Source organism: Clytia hemisphaerica, unplaced genomic scaffold (assembly GCF_902728285.1).
Source record: "Clytia hemisphaerica strain Z4C2 unplaced genomic scaffold, Clytia hemisphaerica genome assembly, whole genome shotgun sequence".
In the NCBI taxonomy this organism is placed as follows: Eukaryota; Metazoa; Cnidaria; class Hydrozoa; order Leptothecata; family Clytiidae; genus Clytia; species Clytia hemisphaerica.
This window is the reverse complement of record NW_027103812.1, coordinates 200,988-219,347: the sequence shown is the minus strand read 5'-3', so window position 1 is coordinate 219,347 and position 18,360 is coordinate 200,988. Positions and strand designations below refer to the sequence as shown.

General features: G+C 33.1%; 1 protein-coding gene and 2 long non-coding RNA genes across 3 annotated transcripts; 2 read left to right on the top strand and 1 right to left on the bottom strand.

Moving 5' to 3' along the window:
• Positions 1-7,435: 7,435 nt before the first annotated feature.
• Positions 7,436-9,403, top strand: LOC136806632 (uncharacterized). The gene is made up of 4 exons (XR_010846583.1): positions 7,436-7,500; positions 8,854-8,892; positions 9,070-9,114; positions 9,366-9,403. It is a non-coding gene; the product is annotated as an uncharacterized lncRNA (long non-coding RNA).
• A 201-nt stretch (positions 9,404-9,604) lies between these two features.
• LOC136806614 (uncharacterized) lies at positions 9,605-17,420 on the top strand. Its single transcript, XM_067063203.1, has 6 exons — positions 9,605-9,654; positions 11,362-11,392; positions 15,986-16,020; positions 16,188-16,500; positions 16,688-16,899; positions 17,252-17,420. The coding sequence occupies exons 1-6, from the start codon at positions 9,605-9,607 to the stop codon at positions 17,418-17,420; spliced, it is 810 nt and encodes a 269-aa protein (XP_066919304.1).
• On the bottom strand, positions 12,157-13,259 carry LOC136806627 (uncharacterized). Its single transcript, XR_010846582.1, has 2 exons — positions 13,164-13,259; positions 12,157-12,965 (listed from the first exon to the last, which is right to left on the bottom strand). It is a non-coding gene; the product is annotated as an uncharacterized lncRNA (long non-coding RNA).
• Positions 17,421-18,360: the final 940 nt, after the last annotated feature.

The following is an 18,360-nucleotide window of genomic DNA, read 5'->3' as shown; positions in this document are numbered from 1 at the left end:
TGTTTGTAGACATCTCTTGTGGTGAGTGAGTCATTGAGCATCTCTTGGTATTTGGCTTCTGATTTACAGAGTCCTTTATGCTGTTTGCCTATCTCGTCTAACTTATCGAGAAGTTCTGTGTCGTTGATATCTGATTGTAGTAAACGTTCATACCTCTCCGAAATTTGGATGACTGTAGTTGCTAGGGATGTCGAAGAATTTTTCAGCTCGATGAGTTGAGCATCACTTATTGCGTCGAAATCAGGTGATAAACTGGACTTGACGAGGGCCATACTTTGGGTGATGGAATCAATGTTCATGTAGATACGTTTGTACTTTGCATCATCAGAAGACTTGAGAGATCTTTCTTGACTTCGATTGAGTTGTCGTTTGTAATTATTTGAGTTTAAGACAAACTCTTTGATGGTAGCAAGGGTCGAGTTGATGAATGATAACAGCTTGGCATCTTCTGGACTGGGATCGTCAGTGGTTTCGTCTTGGTTGAGAACGTCCAAACGATATTGACGTAATTTGAGTCGAAATTGTTCAAGTCTTTCAAGCGTTTCATCTAACTGTGGTATTGGACAACCATCCACTTGAACTTCATCAACGATATCGGTTACTTGCTCGGACATGAGCATGACATCATTCATTACGGATGTCATTTTGGAAGAGCAATTTAACGTTCCAGCTCTGGTGGAATCGATGGAAGATACGATGTCTTCAAGTGAAGAGGAATGGTCTTCGAGTGATTGCAAAATAGATAGTAAGGATAATTGATGTACCTCAACAGATTTGATGATTGGTTGAAGTGTGAGTTGATCGGCTGAGGATCTTGAAGTGAGTTGATCGGCTGAGGATCTTGAAGTGAGTTGATCGGCTGAGGATCTTGAAGTGAGTTTGATCGGCTGAGGATCTTGAAGTGAGTTGATCGGCTGAGGATCTGAAGTGAGTTGATCGGCTGAGGATCTTGAAGTGAGTTGATCGGCTGAGGATCTTGAAGTGAGTTGATCGGCTGAGGATCTTGAAGTGAGTTGATCGCTGAGGATCTTGAAGTGAGTTGATCGGCTGAGGATCTTGAAGTGAGTTGATCGGCTGAGGATCTTGAAGTGAGTTGATCGGCTGAGGATCTTGAAGTGAGTTGATCGGCTGAGGATCTTGAAGTGAGTTGATCGACTGAGGATCGAGAGTTGAAGTGATCGGCTGATGATCTTGAAGGCTGAGGGACCTTCTCTCCAGTATTGTTGAAGATACGGTAGTTGATACGAGGATTTCGTCTACCAGACATACATACAGTGCACTTTGTTTGAATGTGCCGTGTCAGACTGCACACGAGCGGGGAATGGTTTGGAACAATCAAAATATCGGTAGCATGTCAACTATCTTTATTGATATCAGAAGGTTCAAACTAGAAAAGTAAAAAATGACAAACATAAGGACTAGAAAAACAAAAAACAAAACAGAAATTTTCTAAGTTCTGAGGCTAGTGTAGTACTAGCCAAAGATGGCTCAGAGAAAGACAAGTCTTAAGACAAAACACTATTATCAAATTCATTGTATAATTATATGATGTAATAGTATAAAGTAAAAGTGAAAGATAGACTAAAAATATCTACCCTAACCTAAGTCCAGTGCTGTGCCTCAACACTGGACTGGTGAGCTGATGGGAGAACAAAAAGCAAAACAAAAACAAAAATGTGGCCATGCAAAAAGGTTGCAAAAAGAGGAGTGGCAAAAGAAACTTACCAAATTGGCCACATGTGTGAGCTGGTGAAAATAGCCAAAAGAAAACACTACTGATGTGTTGACTGATCAGTGAGTGTGTGTGCAAGTGTAAAGTGTATTAACAAAAATAAAAAAGTGTGTTAAATTTGTTGCATCCTCTCAAGAAAACATACATCTTGTCTCTATGAAGTATTCTCAAGAATGAATAGAAAAATGACACAAATCAACTCTTATATGCATGTGTGAGAAATCACTGCAGACCAATTATAAACTAATTATAAAAAGAGAAACGCTTTTTTATAAGAATATTTAAATCTAAGAAACATATTTTAATGCAAAATAAATGTGCTTATAAAGAAAATAGAAAATGATACTTTTTATAGGAAACAAAGTATGTGAAATATTTTAGCAAGAAGGAAATTATTTCCCCTTTTCTAATTAGACATTAGTTCATTTTACATACGGTAGATATCTCATCTCATTGTAATCTTTATTCAATAATTCATAACAATTCTTAAAAGAAATTGTGCTTTCAAATGCAGTTGTGGGATTTTCTTTCAGATTGATTTTCTTGATCAATGACTGGACCCAGATACTTATTCATGTTATAAGTCTAACTTCGGCGGAAAAATATTTCGTCACTTACTAGGCCGTTAATGGTTTCTAACAATGGATCATTTAGGCGAGGCTAATTTGATTTGTTGTTTTACGGGCCAAGCTACCCAAAAAAGAGGGTCAGTCGGTCGGCGAAAAAATAAGAAATAAAAGTAGAATTTCACCTATAAAATCTCCTAAAAAGGCATTACAAACTACTACATCTTGACAAAAAGGCAAAATAGAAAATAAAAAGACACAAAAAGCTCGCATTAATGGAAAAAATGAAAATTGAACATAAAATTCTTAAAGCCTTAGAAAAACTACCAAAATTCTGTATAGCAATGAAAATAAAAATGTACTGCCAAAATCAATTTTATTTCTATTTCAATTTTTGGAATTTCAGGGTCGGTTGGGCCCGTAAAACAACTAATCAAATTGGTTTCGATTCGCCTATTTATTTACCAGAGTAAAGTCAACTTTTTGGAGGAATTGAGACTGGACTGGAAAACACTCATAAACTGGTGGGTAATTATTGCATTTCCTTTATTAATTTTCTGTGTGGCAATCCTTTCTCGTAATCATTTATGATTTTAAAGGATAAAAAATGTTTTAATGTATTAACCAAAATTCATCTATGGTTGAAAAAATGTTCATTTGCAAAGGTGCAAAAAACTTGAAGAAATTCGTTGGCTAAAAAGATTCTTCGGTAGAAAATTTTAGCTGGAACATTCTTAATTTCAAGCGCAGTTTATGATTATAAGAAGCAACGATGGCCAAAATTGTAAGAACAATGGGGGAACAATGTCCATATAATAAAAATGTGTATGTTTACGAAATGTATTTTGGCGGGAAAAATGAATTTCTAATAAAAATTTTCTTTACTCTCAGACAAAGAAACTCTCTCCCTTAGTGAATTCCGTATATGGAATAAAAGCACTCTCCCCCGAAGGTCTCCTTGGTGAAACTGACAAGTTTACTCTAAATTTTGGATATGTTCATTTCACATAGCCAGTTGCTTTTTCTATTGGCTAACGATCTCTCTTGACCAATCAGATTCAAGTATTTTAGATAGTTTCTTTTTTGAAGTTTTTTTAGATCACATGTGCCGGTGTATGGAAGGAATTTTATTTCGTAATTTTGTGAGTTGACTATCGCCATGGCTTCTCCAGTTTATTTGAAAACCGAGGTAATGGTTTTAATTTGTTTTGATTTATTTTCTCTTTGTTTTCTCAACTTTACTTGGTTATTTTTTGTGGTAGTCTAGGCCCTTTTTCTGTGAGCATTTTTTAAATGAATCAAATAAAAAAGGAGTTTTTGTATCGATGTGACCTGAATGAAATATTTTTGGAAGCCCTATATATTTGGGTTCCGTTTATCGTTGATATCAAATTATTAACCCTGAATTTTTCCGTAGATAGAATGTTTTTTTTTCTTGTTCTACCGTTTTATGCCGTGTATCTTCAGCGGTATGTAGCGTTTTTGGACATGGCAGGGTCACCAGAAGTTATTATCATATTGTGGTTTCAAGAAACTGAAGTCTTTTTCGAAAAAGTTTTAAATCAAAATTTCTAAATTCTAAATCTTTTAGAGCATAATTTTCATAATTTCTTTCATTTTTTTCTTTCGATTTTTTGCGTAGCTAGTACATGTTAAAATCTTTCGCATAAACGTAAAGTTTGATACAGGATTGTCTCGATGTAAACAATATCCAAAATGGCGGGAAAATGCACGAGGCGAAGACACGATTTTTTTTTTCGGAGAGTGTGGTGGTGTTTATGCTGAGTTGATTTGTGAATTTGTGATTTTTATGTCTGGGTCAGCTAGAAGAGCCAAACATAGACAGGATCAGGCTGTGATAACATTGTACCATAGAACATCACTGCCACTTTGAAAATTTGACTTTATCCCAAGTAGTGTGTTTTTTTTTTGTCTGAAATCCTGATTTTCCACCTTTTCTTCTTTCAAAAACATCTTTTTTTTTTCTTGAAGAGTTGATTGAAAGCGCCAACCATTAGACCCTCTTCTTCATTTGGATCTAGGCTGAAATCTTTATGCCAAGGTTGACTTGGTCATATTTTTTAAGGATAGGATCAAAAAATATAATTTTTTTGTGAATGATATGGATTGCTGAATATCAATGAAGATATTTATAAATAATGTTTTTATCTTAATCTAATCTTAGATTGAAAAGCATTACAAAGCCCAAAAAATACATTACGCCAACTTGGTAAGATTTAATGTTTAAAAGATTTAATATACAAAAATACATTCTGCTAAACTGAATACATGTTACAGTAACCAGAAATGTATGCAAAAGACAAACTTATGTAAAGTTGAATGAACATAGCCAAAACAGCCCTCAATTCTAAAAATTTAAAAGTTTTTTTAAAACATAAGCAGTTTTCTATTATATTTTAGTTATCATTAGCCATCTTGTTGTTTTTTATTACCATGATATTCTAAAAGCCCAGAATGTGGGGTTACTGTAAGTTGGTCTAATTCAACATCCCTTGTCCTATTCCGACACCCTTTTTAAACCTGGGAATAATGAAAGGTCGGAATAGCTGATCTCTAATGAAATGAAGGGTCAGAGAGGAAAATATTTTTTTTTTCAATCAGTGATTCCTACCTTCCTTTTAATACTATCACTAAGAAGGGTGTCGGAATTACATTAGACCAACTTTTAAGGTAATAATTTAGAGAACAGAAATTCTTTAATGCAGTGGAAATAACAGCAATTTTGTGATCCCAAATTTATGATACCAACTAAACACAACTTATTAAACCCGATTTCTTTTCTGAAAACTGGATGTGAGATTGTGGTTTTTGTATCTTCCCAATTTCAATTTCAATTTACTAAGAGACTTTGATGTTAAGTTGAAAAAGTTTAATTGGTTACTATTAAGTTGAAAAAGTTTAATTGGTTACTAACTATTTTGGCTAATTACTCTGTTCACTGGAAAAAATAATTTCATTGCAAATTTATTTGTCGTAAAAAATAAACCCAGACAGATGTCTGGAATTAAAAACCTATTGTTTTATTTGTGATAGGGCAAAAAAAAATTAGCAATGAAAAATGAAAACGTTTCCATTCTACATCGTTTATTATCTTTTACTTTGTCGTAAAAAAGAACAATAAATTTTTAATTCCAGACATAGGTATTTGCAACAAACTTATTTTTTTTCAGTGGACACCCAGCTTAAGGGTATGAAGCTTCATTTATACCAAAGTTATAAGTTTTCTACAGGACATTCATCAGTATAATAACCATTCTTTTTTTTAGCCATTCCATTATCACCAAACAATTTATACAAATGTTGTATGGAAAAGAGAAGGATCACAACGGATTAACAGAGTGAGAGTTTACAAGTACAAACATCAGGGTTGTATTTTCCCCAGACTAAGAGTAAGTGTTTCACTTTTATCTTTATTTTAACATACAATCTGGTAACATAGCATAAGCTTGCTAAGATGTCAACCAATCTCCTTTGTGACACAATATATATCATTGCCAAGTTTAGTTTGCTACTGTCAGGCTGAAATAAATTATTCTTCACACCATTGTATTGACAGTGAGGATAAGTTAGTTTTTGTCAATTCTTTCATCTTTAATTGTTATAACCTACAAATTGGGTCTCTGTTAAGCTGTCACTTCCAGATTCTTTTTGAAAGAAAAATTTTCCATCTTTATTTTCATCATTTAATTTCTTTGTGAAATTTAAATTCTACTTCCAGATTCTTTTTTGAGAGAAAGTTTTGATTCATCAATTCAAGAACATTTTTGCAGTAAATCTTTTTTCATCGGACTTTTCCTTATTTAAGGCTGACCTGCTAGTACATCTGGTTTAAGATTTATCCGTGTCAGAAACTATCAAATCAGCAAAATTAAACTAACCAACAAAAGAAAAAATGTCCACCTCAATGTGGTCTTGCTTTTTCAACTCAAAAGGAGAGTCTCTCATTCCCCTCTAACTAGTCAGGTTTTAGTTTATATTTACCTTATTTTGGCTCGGTATTTAGTTGTACAATTCCACCCCAGTAACTAGTTCCTCCTGTTTATAAAAGTTTTTCTAACCTCTCTGTTTATTAGGCATAAGAGTAACATTATTTAGGCCTACCTTTTAAAGCCAATAATCTTCTCTCTTTTGATTTTTGATGTGGAAGAGGTCAAGGTCAAGTAGGAACAGAAAGGTAATTTATTCACTCAAGTTTCATCTAGGTGTTTTCAAAAGGATAGAGACTTTTAATAAAGTATCTTATATTATGGCTTTTACAACATTTTATTGTTAATTCCCAGTATTTTTCAAGAAGATGTAACCGACTCATTTAGAAAATCTAACAAATGAAATTATTCTCTTTCTCCGAAAGTGGCAGAGTCCTATAATCTATTCTCAAAGATATCAAAAATACCAACAGTCAGTGAAAAAATTTGACCTAGAAGTACCATGCCATGATAGTAAATTTGAAATGGATCTCCAATTACATTTTATTACACTCCATGCATCAGTCTACAGCTTTATTGAATTGAGAAGTGCATTTTTGGCATACAGACTAATATTATGTGCCAAAGGAAGAGGCTTCTTATTGGACCTACCCGGTGGAGGTCCTATAAATAAACCCATTTTCTTATGTGCGTTCGTTACCAGCTTTTCTCAAGATTGGCTCATTCTATCTAATTTTTCTGATTTTTGGCACAAAGGTGTACGACTAATCCTCAAATGTGACAGAGCTTGATTTTCGAGAAAAAAATTTTTTGGGCAAATTTGGGCCAAAAAAACAGATAAAAGACAGGTTTATTGGACTTATCTATGGTTTTTTCTGAATTTTTGCACGAAAGTAGTGTATCCTCGTAGGTAACAGATGGGTCAAGCAGATTTTTGCAAAAAAAATGCATGTTTATCTATAAGAACCACTATTAATCACTATAAACCACTATTAATAAGCATAACCAGGTAGGTCCATAAAAGTATCGCTTGTTTTTTATTTTTTCATCACTTTTTATTTTCTTGTGTTTTTCAGATACCTTCAATTCCATCCCGAAGGTTCCAGAATTTACAAGCTCTTCCAAACAAAGGATTACCAAGACAAGAACAGAGATTATATTGATTTTTATCAATCAGAGGTGGAGATCTATAGCTCACAAGGACATGTGATGCTATCAGATACAGCAACCAGGGCTGTCGTTTTTCCAGTTGACAGTAAGGACAAAATGCTATTTTTTGACTTTGAAGAGATCAGTTAGACTTTGAAATTCACAGATTTGTTTTCAAAGTCTGATTTTCAAGATGCTGGAAATCTTTGTTTTTCAAGATTTTCATTGAACTTTTTCCTAACATTTCTTTGTTTTTTTTTTCACACAAAAACATTATTGATAACAATGCCCATCATCAAGCATGATTCAATTGTCAATAAAACTGATTTTTGAGGCCGATACCTTCTACAAATTGCTGAAAAAGCGGAGAATCGCCGGAAAAACGGTTTCTCTTGAATTTCTCGAGTATTTCTCATTACATTTTTTCATGAAATTTTGCACAGTGATGCAAAATAGCAATACCTAAAATGTGATGGAGCCTGATATTTTGGAGAAAAAAAGATTGCGGTTAAAAATGCCAGAAATATGCTGGAAAAACTGTTTTTTTGGCATTATGAAATTTAATGCGTTATGCATTTTTGCTAAACACTATATTTTCTGACTGATTATTTTAATTTTTCTCCTTATTGCTATCTAAATTTCATCATCAGGTAGTTCCATTCAGCATCTAGCTTTTTTTCTAGCTTGAAATCTCTTAGTGATTTCTACTTACTGTTTTAAATGCATGCCTGACCCCATTAAATTGTTTCTGGAAGCTAGACTCAAGTTTTCAAGGTTATTGTACTGTATCTGTTGTAAACTACAAGTTAGATTTAAAAGAATATCTCTTGACAGATTATAAAGTATGAAGTTTGTCAACCAATTAAAGAAACTTTTTTGAAAAAAGATTTTGAAAACAATTTATTATGACAACCGATTCATATTACCACCTTGGGAACTTAAAATTTTTGCAATCTGATGGTAAATTCTTACTTGTGAATCTAATTGGCTTTCAGAATATCTTGAGTCTTTGAAGGAGTCTTGATCTTTTCTACATTAAAAGAGCTATAACAATTCAAAGTTTAAGTCACTGTTCAAAATATATTAAAAGCCTTTTATGAAATTCCAATTAAGTGATGATTTTTACCTTTAGATTTTCTATTTAATCTTGTCTTATCTGTTTTGTATTGTGTATTTTGTTGTTGTTGTTTCATTCTTTTGCATTGATAGGCTTGTACAGCAAGCTCTTTCTAATAAGACAAAAAATTGTCCAATAGACCCTGTATTTTGCACATGGGAAATTCTTCGTAATCTTTACTTAAAATGGTCTAGGAAATTAATGAAATTTACATAGTACACATAATCTCATATTTACTGTTTGTCCTTGCTATTCTGTGTTATATTTAGTTATACCTAGCGTGAGAGAATAAAAATATCATACATAAAAATACAAAATATTTCATTATTTCTTTCTGTCTAGGTTTGGCACCTGCAACTCGGAGTAGAAAGCGACAGAGAGGTTAGAAAATTAACTTTGCACATCTTTGCTCTAGAGATACTCTTTATCCTCTTATTGTACTATTTCAACCCCCTTTGCAATTGGTCCTCTTATCCATTTATGAAATTTGGAAATTTTTCCAACCCTCTGTTCACCCCATTTATTTGATACCATTGCATGTTTTTTATTTCACTCTAGATGTATTACAGGAAGCCAGCAATGAAGCTAGTGGTGAACAACAAGGTGAATTTTTTTTATTGTCTTTTTTATTAATTTATATCTATAATAAAATCATTGTAGTTCTGCAGTGTCACTTTGAAATCCTATATACCATCAACAATCATTTTAAGTTGAAAGAAAAGATCAACTCTTGATTTCATACCAACAGATTTTATTCCCAACCGCGAAATTTAATCCCCGCGAAAGTTTATCCCATTAAAGTATACTTGTTGCGATTCAGCTCTCATTCATCTTCTGAAATTTCCTTTTTCCAGGAAAACGGACCTGAAGATCTATACGAAGCAGACAAAGAGCTTTACTACTGGAAGATCATGCGACGAGTTCAACATGGAAGGAGACGCAAAGATGGAGGACATGATGGAGACCAGGCACCAGTATCAGGCTATTTGCAACACATCAAGAGGATAATTGGTCAAACATCATCAGGGTTTCTGTACACACAGCAGTGGCCAAAACAACCGATGAGAGTGGTTCATGTTTTCCTTGCGGTGGTATGAACCAACTGTCATTCGAAGAGGCTGAAAAAGAAGCAGCGAACATGAGGTAGAGTGACGTCCCCTTTCCCTTACTTGTTGACTTAGGATACTCGAAAGTGTTTAATACTCGTTTTTTAAGGTGGTACTAGGAATGCTGGACAGTGGATATTGGCTGCCTGACATTGTTTACAATAGTAGCAAGAATTAACTGAAAGGGTTTTTTCATATTTTTCTCTTTGGGAAGGAATTTTTTAGAGAGTATTTACTTTGGGAAGTTTACCTCTAGAAACTGTAAAACTAAATTCCCTATTTTAAGAGGTTTTCAAAATAAAAGACGCAAAAATAAAAAAAAACAGGCAAAAATAGAGATTAAGGGTACTTCAAATAAACTACCAGTGAGACTGTGGCTTAAAATCAATGTGATGTTAACCTGCCAGAAATAAAGAAACAGAAAAATATGATTCTGAAAAAGAACTTACCGGGTGCACCACAAAAAGTTTAACATTTAAATTTAATTTTCTCAAATTATACAAATACCAGAGAGGTGATTTCTCACATCGGAAAGAGGAAAGATTAACTTAAATTTTGCTAGGCCACTTATCAAATTTGGTCTAAGCAAAAATTATGATCAAAAGAGTAAAGAATTTACTCTCAAAAAGTGCTCAAAATGTGCTCAAAAATTTAATATAAACACAATGACATTACACATCAATTTTTTTGTTAAAGTAATTAAATTTGTAATCAATTGTCAAATAACCTTTTGTTGAGAAAGGAAAAGTTGGAATTCACAGTGAACAAGAAAATTACTAAATAATTTCAAGAAATCTGATGAATTCCCTAAAATAGGTCAAACATGTGTTTCCTGATAAAATCAGTGTCATTCTGACTTTAAATTGTCTTAAATCAGAAATTGAAAGAGAATTCTGCAAAATAAATGTTTAAACTATTTTGATAGGGGATTTTATTTCTGTCGAGATGTGATTCCATAGCTTCACCCCCCTGGCTGCAGGGGGGACATAAAAGGTTCTACGATAACTGGTAACTAAAAATAGCTTTAGGTCAGGAGCCACCTCCTCAGCTAGAGGTCGCTTGCATTTATTCTGACTAAAATGGGAGCTAAATTCTAAATTATTGTGTTAATCGGTCACAGCGAATTTAAAATGGCTAAAGTCGTCGTCTGCGGTGCAAAACTTTGTCTATTTCATAGATTTCATTATACATTTTTTCACATTAATAAAAGTTCCATCTCAGTGAAATGGTAATATCTTTTAGGCTTTTTGTCAACAGACTTATGTGTTGCATTTAATTGTGCCTAACAATGAGATTATAGCACTTCTAAAGATTATCTTATTTTTCAAATTTTCTTAGTTAAACTAAGAAAGAAATTCTCAAGCTTAGGGGTCACCTAGAACTTGCTTATAAGCCATGGTGATCAATATTGCAAATAAAACCTCACCCTTACTTGCAAAAGCTCATCATCATTCTTCATTTTATACAAGTGATTTCTGACATTTTGATTTAAACACCATTTAAAGGTAAATTTGGCTCTTTTGATTACATAAAATTTTTTATCCAATTGAATAATTTTGATAAATAACCAACCAAAATTTTAAAGATTTATTTTGTTACAACTCATATAACTTGGAAATTAAATGTCTTTGGCGTACCTGCTACTTTTTTGTGAATTATTACTATTACCATTTACCATAAGAATTTCTGCCGTTACTGGAAAGTATAGCAGAGATTTAAGATTTTTCATTTTCTTTTTTTCTAGGAGGCTTCAGGATGTTCTGATTGGCATCAGGGTAAGTTTGGTTTGTCTTTGCAAACCATCTTTGTCGAATTGTTTCAAAATAAAGATTCTGAGATTGGCTTTTATTACAATTTTATTGGCTTATACTAACCAATCCAAGTTTGAAACGAAAAGCTGCCAAATCCAAAACTCTGGCTATAGAATTAGTGTTTTTTATTTGAACTCAGAGGTATTTCAAAACGGAAGCCCTCCCTCTGTTCTGAGAAGAGTGTTGTCCTCTCTCCTTGTGTCTGTTTGAAGAAATACGGCAGGGAGGGAATTGTTCAGATTTTTTTCTCGATATTGTTTCATATGTAAGAGAGGTTTTGGTATTTTTCTCGATATTGTTTCATATGTAAGAGAGGTTTTGATTTTTTTCTCGATATTGTTTCATATGTAAGAGAGGTTTTGATTTTTTTCTCGATATTAGCGAGGTTAAGCAAGAAGCTATCTATTACGTACGGAATCTATTACGTGAGTTTTTAGACTGGATCCGAGGCGTTTTAGCCTGATTCCTAAATCTTCACGGCATAGAAAAAAAAGTGGTTAAGCAAAAAGGCGATCTATGACGTATGACGTAATGTTTATTTTACCGTATCTCACTTTCGGCCCCAACTTATAAAATTTTATTTTTCTTTCTTTCTTTTCCAGCTTTCTTGTTGGTGGTTGGTCTATAAAATCCCCTTACTTTCAATCTTAATCTACTAAGTTTTTTCCCAAGACAAATGTTCTCACAAAAATTAAAACTAGACAAGCATAGTCAGAGTTTTCTCTGTATTACTTTTACTATTTTTATTCAACATTTTTATAAACAAAAAATATGTGTCTATGACTTATCATTTCAATGAATTCTTAACATTGCAATAAAGATATATAATTTCATAATTTCATTCCTAGTTTACATAGGTACCAATCATAAATTACTGCTTTATTTATATAGAAAAAAAAAATCTGTAAGAGCATAGTGTACAGTCTGTCATCCTTATTTAGCTGCATTTCTATATGATTGCTTCACCATTAGCATTACCAATAAAAACACTCTTATAATAAAGTGTGCAAACCAGGTCTCAAGTTTCATATCTGGCAGGTGTTCCTTCTTCTACTTCTTTGCATTCCAAGATATAAATATCACCTTTTTAGGAAGGGAGATGTCTCTTTAGAATCAAACTAAACTTTCTGCTGGAACGTTATAACATAATGTCGAGGAAGTTGAAGGATGACCAGTCAATAAAAATTTTTCAGTAAAGGATTGAGAACTTAAAGCAGTAGCGGTTGTCCAGAAGATAGAGCTTTATATAATTTTTGAGAACGGTTTGAAGTTCAGCGGTTGTGTGACATCAGGTTCTTACTCAGGCTGATTTGTACGTACAATATATGGTTGATGATGGAGAGCAGAAATTGAATCTCGTTGCTTAGTTGTAGCAGTTGAAATTGGGACAATAAATAAAGATTTCTTCTGTTATGCTTCGGATGGAAGGGTAAATTTATTTGAGCTTGGCAGAGCAGTCTTTTTCGTGTTTGTTGCTTTGGGTGGGTGACATTATAACTTTGGCTTCTTCGCACTTGATGGCGGCACCACAGAAACACTAAAAAACATGAAAAAGAAATATGGTTACATGCTGTTCATTGTAAAGGTTATTTTGGATGTATTTGGACTTTGAGAGCATAAAAAAAGCAAGATAAAAAACAGACGAAAAACAAACAGACAAAAAGATCCAGAAAGAAACTTTCTGTTTGTTTTGGTTTGATAAAAACGTCAGCAAAGGTTATTTAATTACACTTACATCTTGACCTTCTTTTGAGCAATAAATTCTTTCACTTTGTTTGTATGCATCATAGTTTCCACAGATGAGATTCAAAAACTTTCTTCTGTCAGCTCAAAATTGTCAGAAGTCAAAAAAATCTACCAAAGTTTCTTTTCTGTTTACATTTTTTTCGGGTGATTTTTGATCCTAAACGATTCAGCCCAATCTCCGTAAGGTAAATTTCCCTGGATCATGCTTATATCCTAATCGATATCTATTACGTGAGATTGGAGAATTTCGCGCAATAGATCCACTCCCCAAACTATGACGTACAGGTTAAATTTCACGGGACATAGTTAGCCTTGAGATTTGGGCGCTAGCCTGCGAAAAACTCACGTAATAGATTCCGTACGTAATAGATAGCTTCTTGCTTAACCTCGCTATTGTTTCATATGTAAGAGAGGTTTTGATTTTTTTCTCGATATTGTTTCATATGTAAGAGAGGTTTTGGTATTTTTCTCGATATTGTCTCATATGTAAGAGAGGTTTTGATTTTTTTCTCGATATTGTTTCATATGTAAGAGAGGTTTTGGTATTTTTCTCGATATTGTTTCATATGTAAGAGAGGTTTTGGTATTTTTCTCGATATTGTTTCATATGTAAGAGAGGTTTTGATTTTTTTCTCGATATTGTTTCATATGTAAGAGAGGTTTTGGTTTTTTTCTCGATATTGTTTCATATGTAAGAGAGGTTTTGGTTTTTTTCTCGATATTGTTTCATATGTAAGAGAGGTTTTGATTTTTTTCTCGATATTGTTTCATATGTAAGAGAGGTTTTGGTTTTTTTCTCGATATTGTTTCATATGTAAGAGAGGTTTTGGTTTTTTCTCGATATTGTTTCATATGTAAGAGAGGTTTTGGTTTTTTTCTCGATATTGTTTCATATGTAAGAGAGGTTTTGATTTTTTTCTCGATATTGTTTCATATGTAAGAGAGGTTTTGATTTTTTTCTCGATATTGTTTCATATGTAAGAGAGGTTTGGTTTTTTTTTTCTCGATATTGTTTCATATGTAAGAGAGGTTTTGGTTTTTTTCTCGATATTGTTTCATATGTAAGAGAGGTTTTGATTTTTTTTCTCGATATTGTTTCATATGTAAGAGAGGTTTTGATTTTTTTCTCGATATTGTTTCATATGTAAGAGAGGTTTGGTTTTTTTCTCGCTATTTGTTTTCATATGTAAGAGAGGTTTTGGTTTTTTTCTCGATATTGTTTCATATGTAAGAGAGGTTTTGATTTTTTTTCTCGATATTGTTTCATATGTAAGAGAGGTTTTGATTTTTTTTTCTCTATATGTTTCATAAGAAGGTTTTTGATTTTTTTCTCGATATTGTTTTCATATGTAAGAGGTTTTGATTTTTTTCTCGATATTGTTTCATATGTAAGAGAGGTTTTGATTTTTTTCTCGATATTGTTTCATATGTAAGAGAGGTTTTGATTTTTTTCTCGATATTGTTTCATATGTAAGAGAGGTTTTGGTATTTTTCTCGATATTGTTTCATATGTAAGAGAGGTTTTGATTTTTTTCTCGATATTGTTTCATATGTAAGAGAGGTTTTGGTATTTTTCTCGATATTGTTTCATATGTAAGAGAGGTTTTGATTTTTTTCTCGATATTGTTTCATATGTAAGAGAGGTTTTGGTATTTTTCTCGATATTGTTTCATATGTAAGAGAGGTTTTGATTTTTTTCTCGATATTGTTTCATATGTAAGAGAGGTTTTGATTTTGTTCTCGATATTGTTTCATATGTAAGAGAGGTTTTGGTTTTTTTCTCGATATTGTTTCATATGTAAGAGAGGTTTTGATTTTTTTCTCGATATTGTTTTCATATGTAAGAGAGGTTTTGGTTTTTTCTCGATTGTTTTTGTAAGAGAGGTTTTTGATTTTTTTCTCGATATTTGTTTCATATGTAAGAAGAGGTTTTGATTTTTTTCTCGATATTGTTTTCATATGTAAGAGAGGTTTTGATTTTTTTCTCGATATTGTTTCATATGTAAGAGAGGTTTTGATTTTTTTTCTCGATATTGTTTCATATGTAAGAGAGGTTTTGATTTTTTTCTCGATATTGTTTCATATGTAAGAGAGGTTTTGATTTTTTTCTCGATATTGTTTCATATGTAAGAGAGGTTTTGATTTTTTTCTCGATATTGTTTCATATGTAAGAGAGGTTTTGATTTTTTTCTCGATATTGTTTCATATGTAAGAGAGGTTTTGGTTTTTTTCTCGATATTGTTTCATATGTAAGAGAGGTTTTGATATTTTTCTCGATATTGTTTCATATGTAAGAGAGGTTTTGGTATTTTCTCGATATTGTTTCATATGTAAGAGAGGTTTTGATATTTTTCTCGATATTGTTTCATATGTAAGAGAGGTTTTGGTATTTTTCTCGATATTGTTTCATATGTAAGAGAGGTTTTGGTATTTTTCTCGATATTGTTTCATATGTAAGAGAGGTTTTGATATTTTTCTCGATATTGTTTCATATGTAAGAGAGGTTTTGGTTTTTTTTTTTTCCGATATTGTTCATATGTAAGAGAGGTTTTGATATTTTTCTCGATATTGGTTTCATATGTAAGAGGTTTTATATTTTTCTCGATATTGTTTCATATGTAAGAGAGGTTTTGATTTTTTTCTCGATATTGTTTCATATGTAAGAGAGGTTTTGGTATTTTGGACAAGTGTAACTAGACATCCCTTAAAATTGCTTCTTTGTGAATAAGAGGAGCTGCTTTATTCTCTGAAATCAAGATAATATGGCTTCGAATTAAATAAAATGAATAATATCAATAATTTTCTTTTCAGCGGTACGAGCACACTATTATTCCACAACTGTTACAGTAAGTTACGTTTTTAGTGATAAATGATTAGTGGACTTATAAATCAGTTAAAAAGCAAGAATATTCTAGCCAAAAGCAGATTGGTTTACAACATTCTGGTCTTTAATTTTACTTATCATCCTCAGGACCTTGATTTATATAGTTATGTAACTTTTCTTATTTTGTAGTGCGGATTTCTGTGTGGGACGTTACCCTCAATATCTCCGCAATATGCATGAAGTGTACAACAGAAGAAATTCAGATGTTGTGTTTGGGCCTAAGCCATCTGAGTTCACTGAGAATCAAAGTTATGTTGTCATGATGTTCACTCCTGAGTCTTTTGGTGATTCTATAAAGCCTTTGGTTGACGAATTTCCGCGATCCATAGGCCAGGCACGCTCCATCTTGTGGCAGATTGCCCACGGCCTAGCAGACCTCGAAGCTGATCCATTCAATGGTGAGATTCGTGATCTGCACCCGATGAACTTGGTTGTTGAGCAGGTAGGCTTTTTTTCTTTATTTTCCAATTTTTGCCTCAAGGGAACATATAATGAAAGAATCACAAGGGCCTCTTAATTTGAATACCTTTACAATGAGGTCTGTTTGAATCTTTAATTTAAAATATTAAACTAAATTTCAGAAAAGCCTGAATTCAATCTCATTTATCGTTTTGGCTTAACCCTTTTAGGTTCCACGACAAACCATGTGGCGTGGTGATAACCATTACTGTAACTATGGAGTACAAGTGGGTATAGTGAACACCAGCAGTATGCGACTGGACCTCTCCGGTGGTACAGATGGTATTGAGACGAACTTCTTTGACATCGGGCGTCATCAACATCTATTTGAAGGAAATACCATACTCGAGAAGACATACAGAGAAATGAGATGGGTGCTTGAGTAAGAATCATTCACACTTGTTTACAAACAACTTTGATAAAAAATTGGCTCATGCTCTGCTGTTAGTATTCTTCCCAGGCTTTAAATGTCTCTATGAAGTTCGCTTTCTTAGTATAAGTTTTTCTGAGGAGCAGGCTATTCCTAACTTTGTCTTCACGTTCAGCCTTGTTTTCCCATAAAATTGTTTTTATAAAAGAGTATTTTAAACCTTTGAAGATGGGTGTCTATCTTGTCAATTTGTTGTTTTAGATTTTCAGGGAGTATAAGTGATTTGGTCGTATTATCCGTTTTGGAAATGTCATGATGACCTTTAGGACCATTCGAAATAAGACTCTGTTGTTCTATTTTTCAGCAATGATTGGGAGAGGTTTGAACCAAAGACAAATATGCTCTGGTTGAGTTACCTGGCAGCCTTATTTTCCCAGGTCGTGGAACCTAAGGGGCCAGTTGCTCAATTGGCTGGTTTGGCTCAGACCTTCAAGAAGTACAGAAGTGCTACTGAAATTTGCCAATACTTGTAGAAGGTTGTAAGTTATCACTTGTTATTGTGTTTGTTATTGAGTGAGCAAAAAAATGCATTTGAAAAACAATTCCTCGTTTGTTTGTGGCTTTTGAAAAGCCTAAAATGTCGACAGGTCACTACCCCTTCATTTGCACACTAAAGATGAAAATTGAAGAAATTTTCGGTAAAACTGGTTAAAATCATATATTTTACAAAAGATTTCTCAAGCAACGCTTGTATTAACTTTTGGGGAAAAGGAATTTCCGCTGTCGAAGAACCACTAGTGCTTTTAAACCACCCTCATTTCAGCATTTTTAGTATAGAACCCTAGTCCCCTAGTCCCCTCGATTTTCACTGACGCTGACAACTGCAGAGCACCTCTTGAACCTTGGAAGCTTCTTAGATAACCAACCTAAAAAATCTGGATATCCACTTTTCAACCAATGCCCTCTGGACTCGATCAACTCAACTATCCGTTTTCGATCCAACTTAACCCTAAAGACCCTTTCACAGCCAAGGTCTTTCCTCAAGTTTTCCACTTTGACCATCCCTTTCCGACTAAGGTTTCAGGCTTTTGCTGGAAACATTTTTCAACGTTGAAAGTCTCGAATTCAAAACCATCTTGAACTCCAAACTACCCCTTTTTAGTGACCTAACCACCCTTCGGATTTCAACTACGAAGATCTCCTTTTGTCTTAGAAATGCTTGGATTTTGTGTGGTCTAGTCCCTTTTTCAGATGAATTGTTCATAGTATTATGAAGATAACATTATGACAGATGAAGTTCGTAGAATTTAAGTTAATTAACGGGTATAATTTTTAAAAGATTAAAATACGCATTTTTAACAAAATCTCTTCGCAAAACTCTTTACTACGTGGGGCTGATTAATATCATAAGTATAAACACGAGAGTTTTCATCTATTTTAGAAATAATATCTACAATAATTATGGGAAGAATG

Bases quoted from the DNA above. Each gene is read 5' to 3' on its own strand.
- LOC136806614 (XM_067063203.1), top strand. From the start codon at position 9,605: ATGAACCAACTGTCATTCGAAGAGGCTGAAAAAGAAGCAGCGAACATG. The intron at 11,393-15,985 runs GTAAGTTTGGTT...TTTTCTTTTCAG, and splicing joins ATGTTCTGATTGGCATCAGG to CGGTACGAGCACACTATTAT. The intron at 16,021-16,187 runs GTAAGTTACGTT...CTTATTTTGTAG, and splicing joins ATTATTCCACAACTGTTACA to TGCGGATTTCTGTGTGGGAC.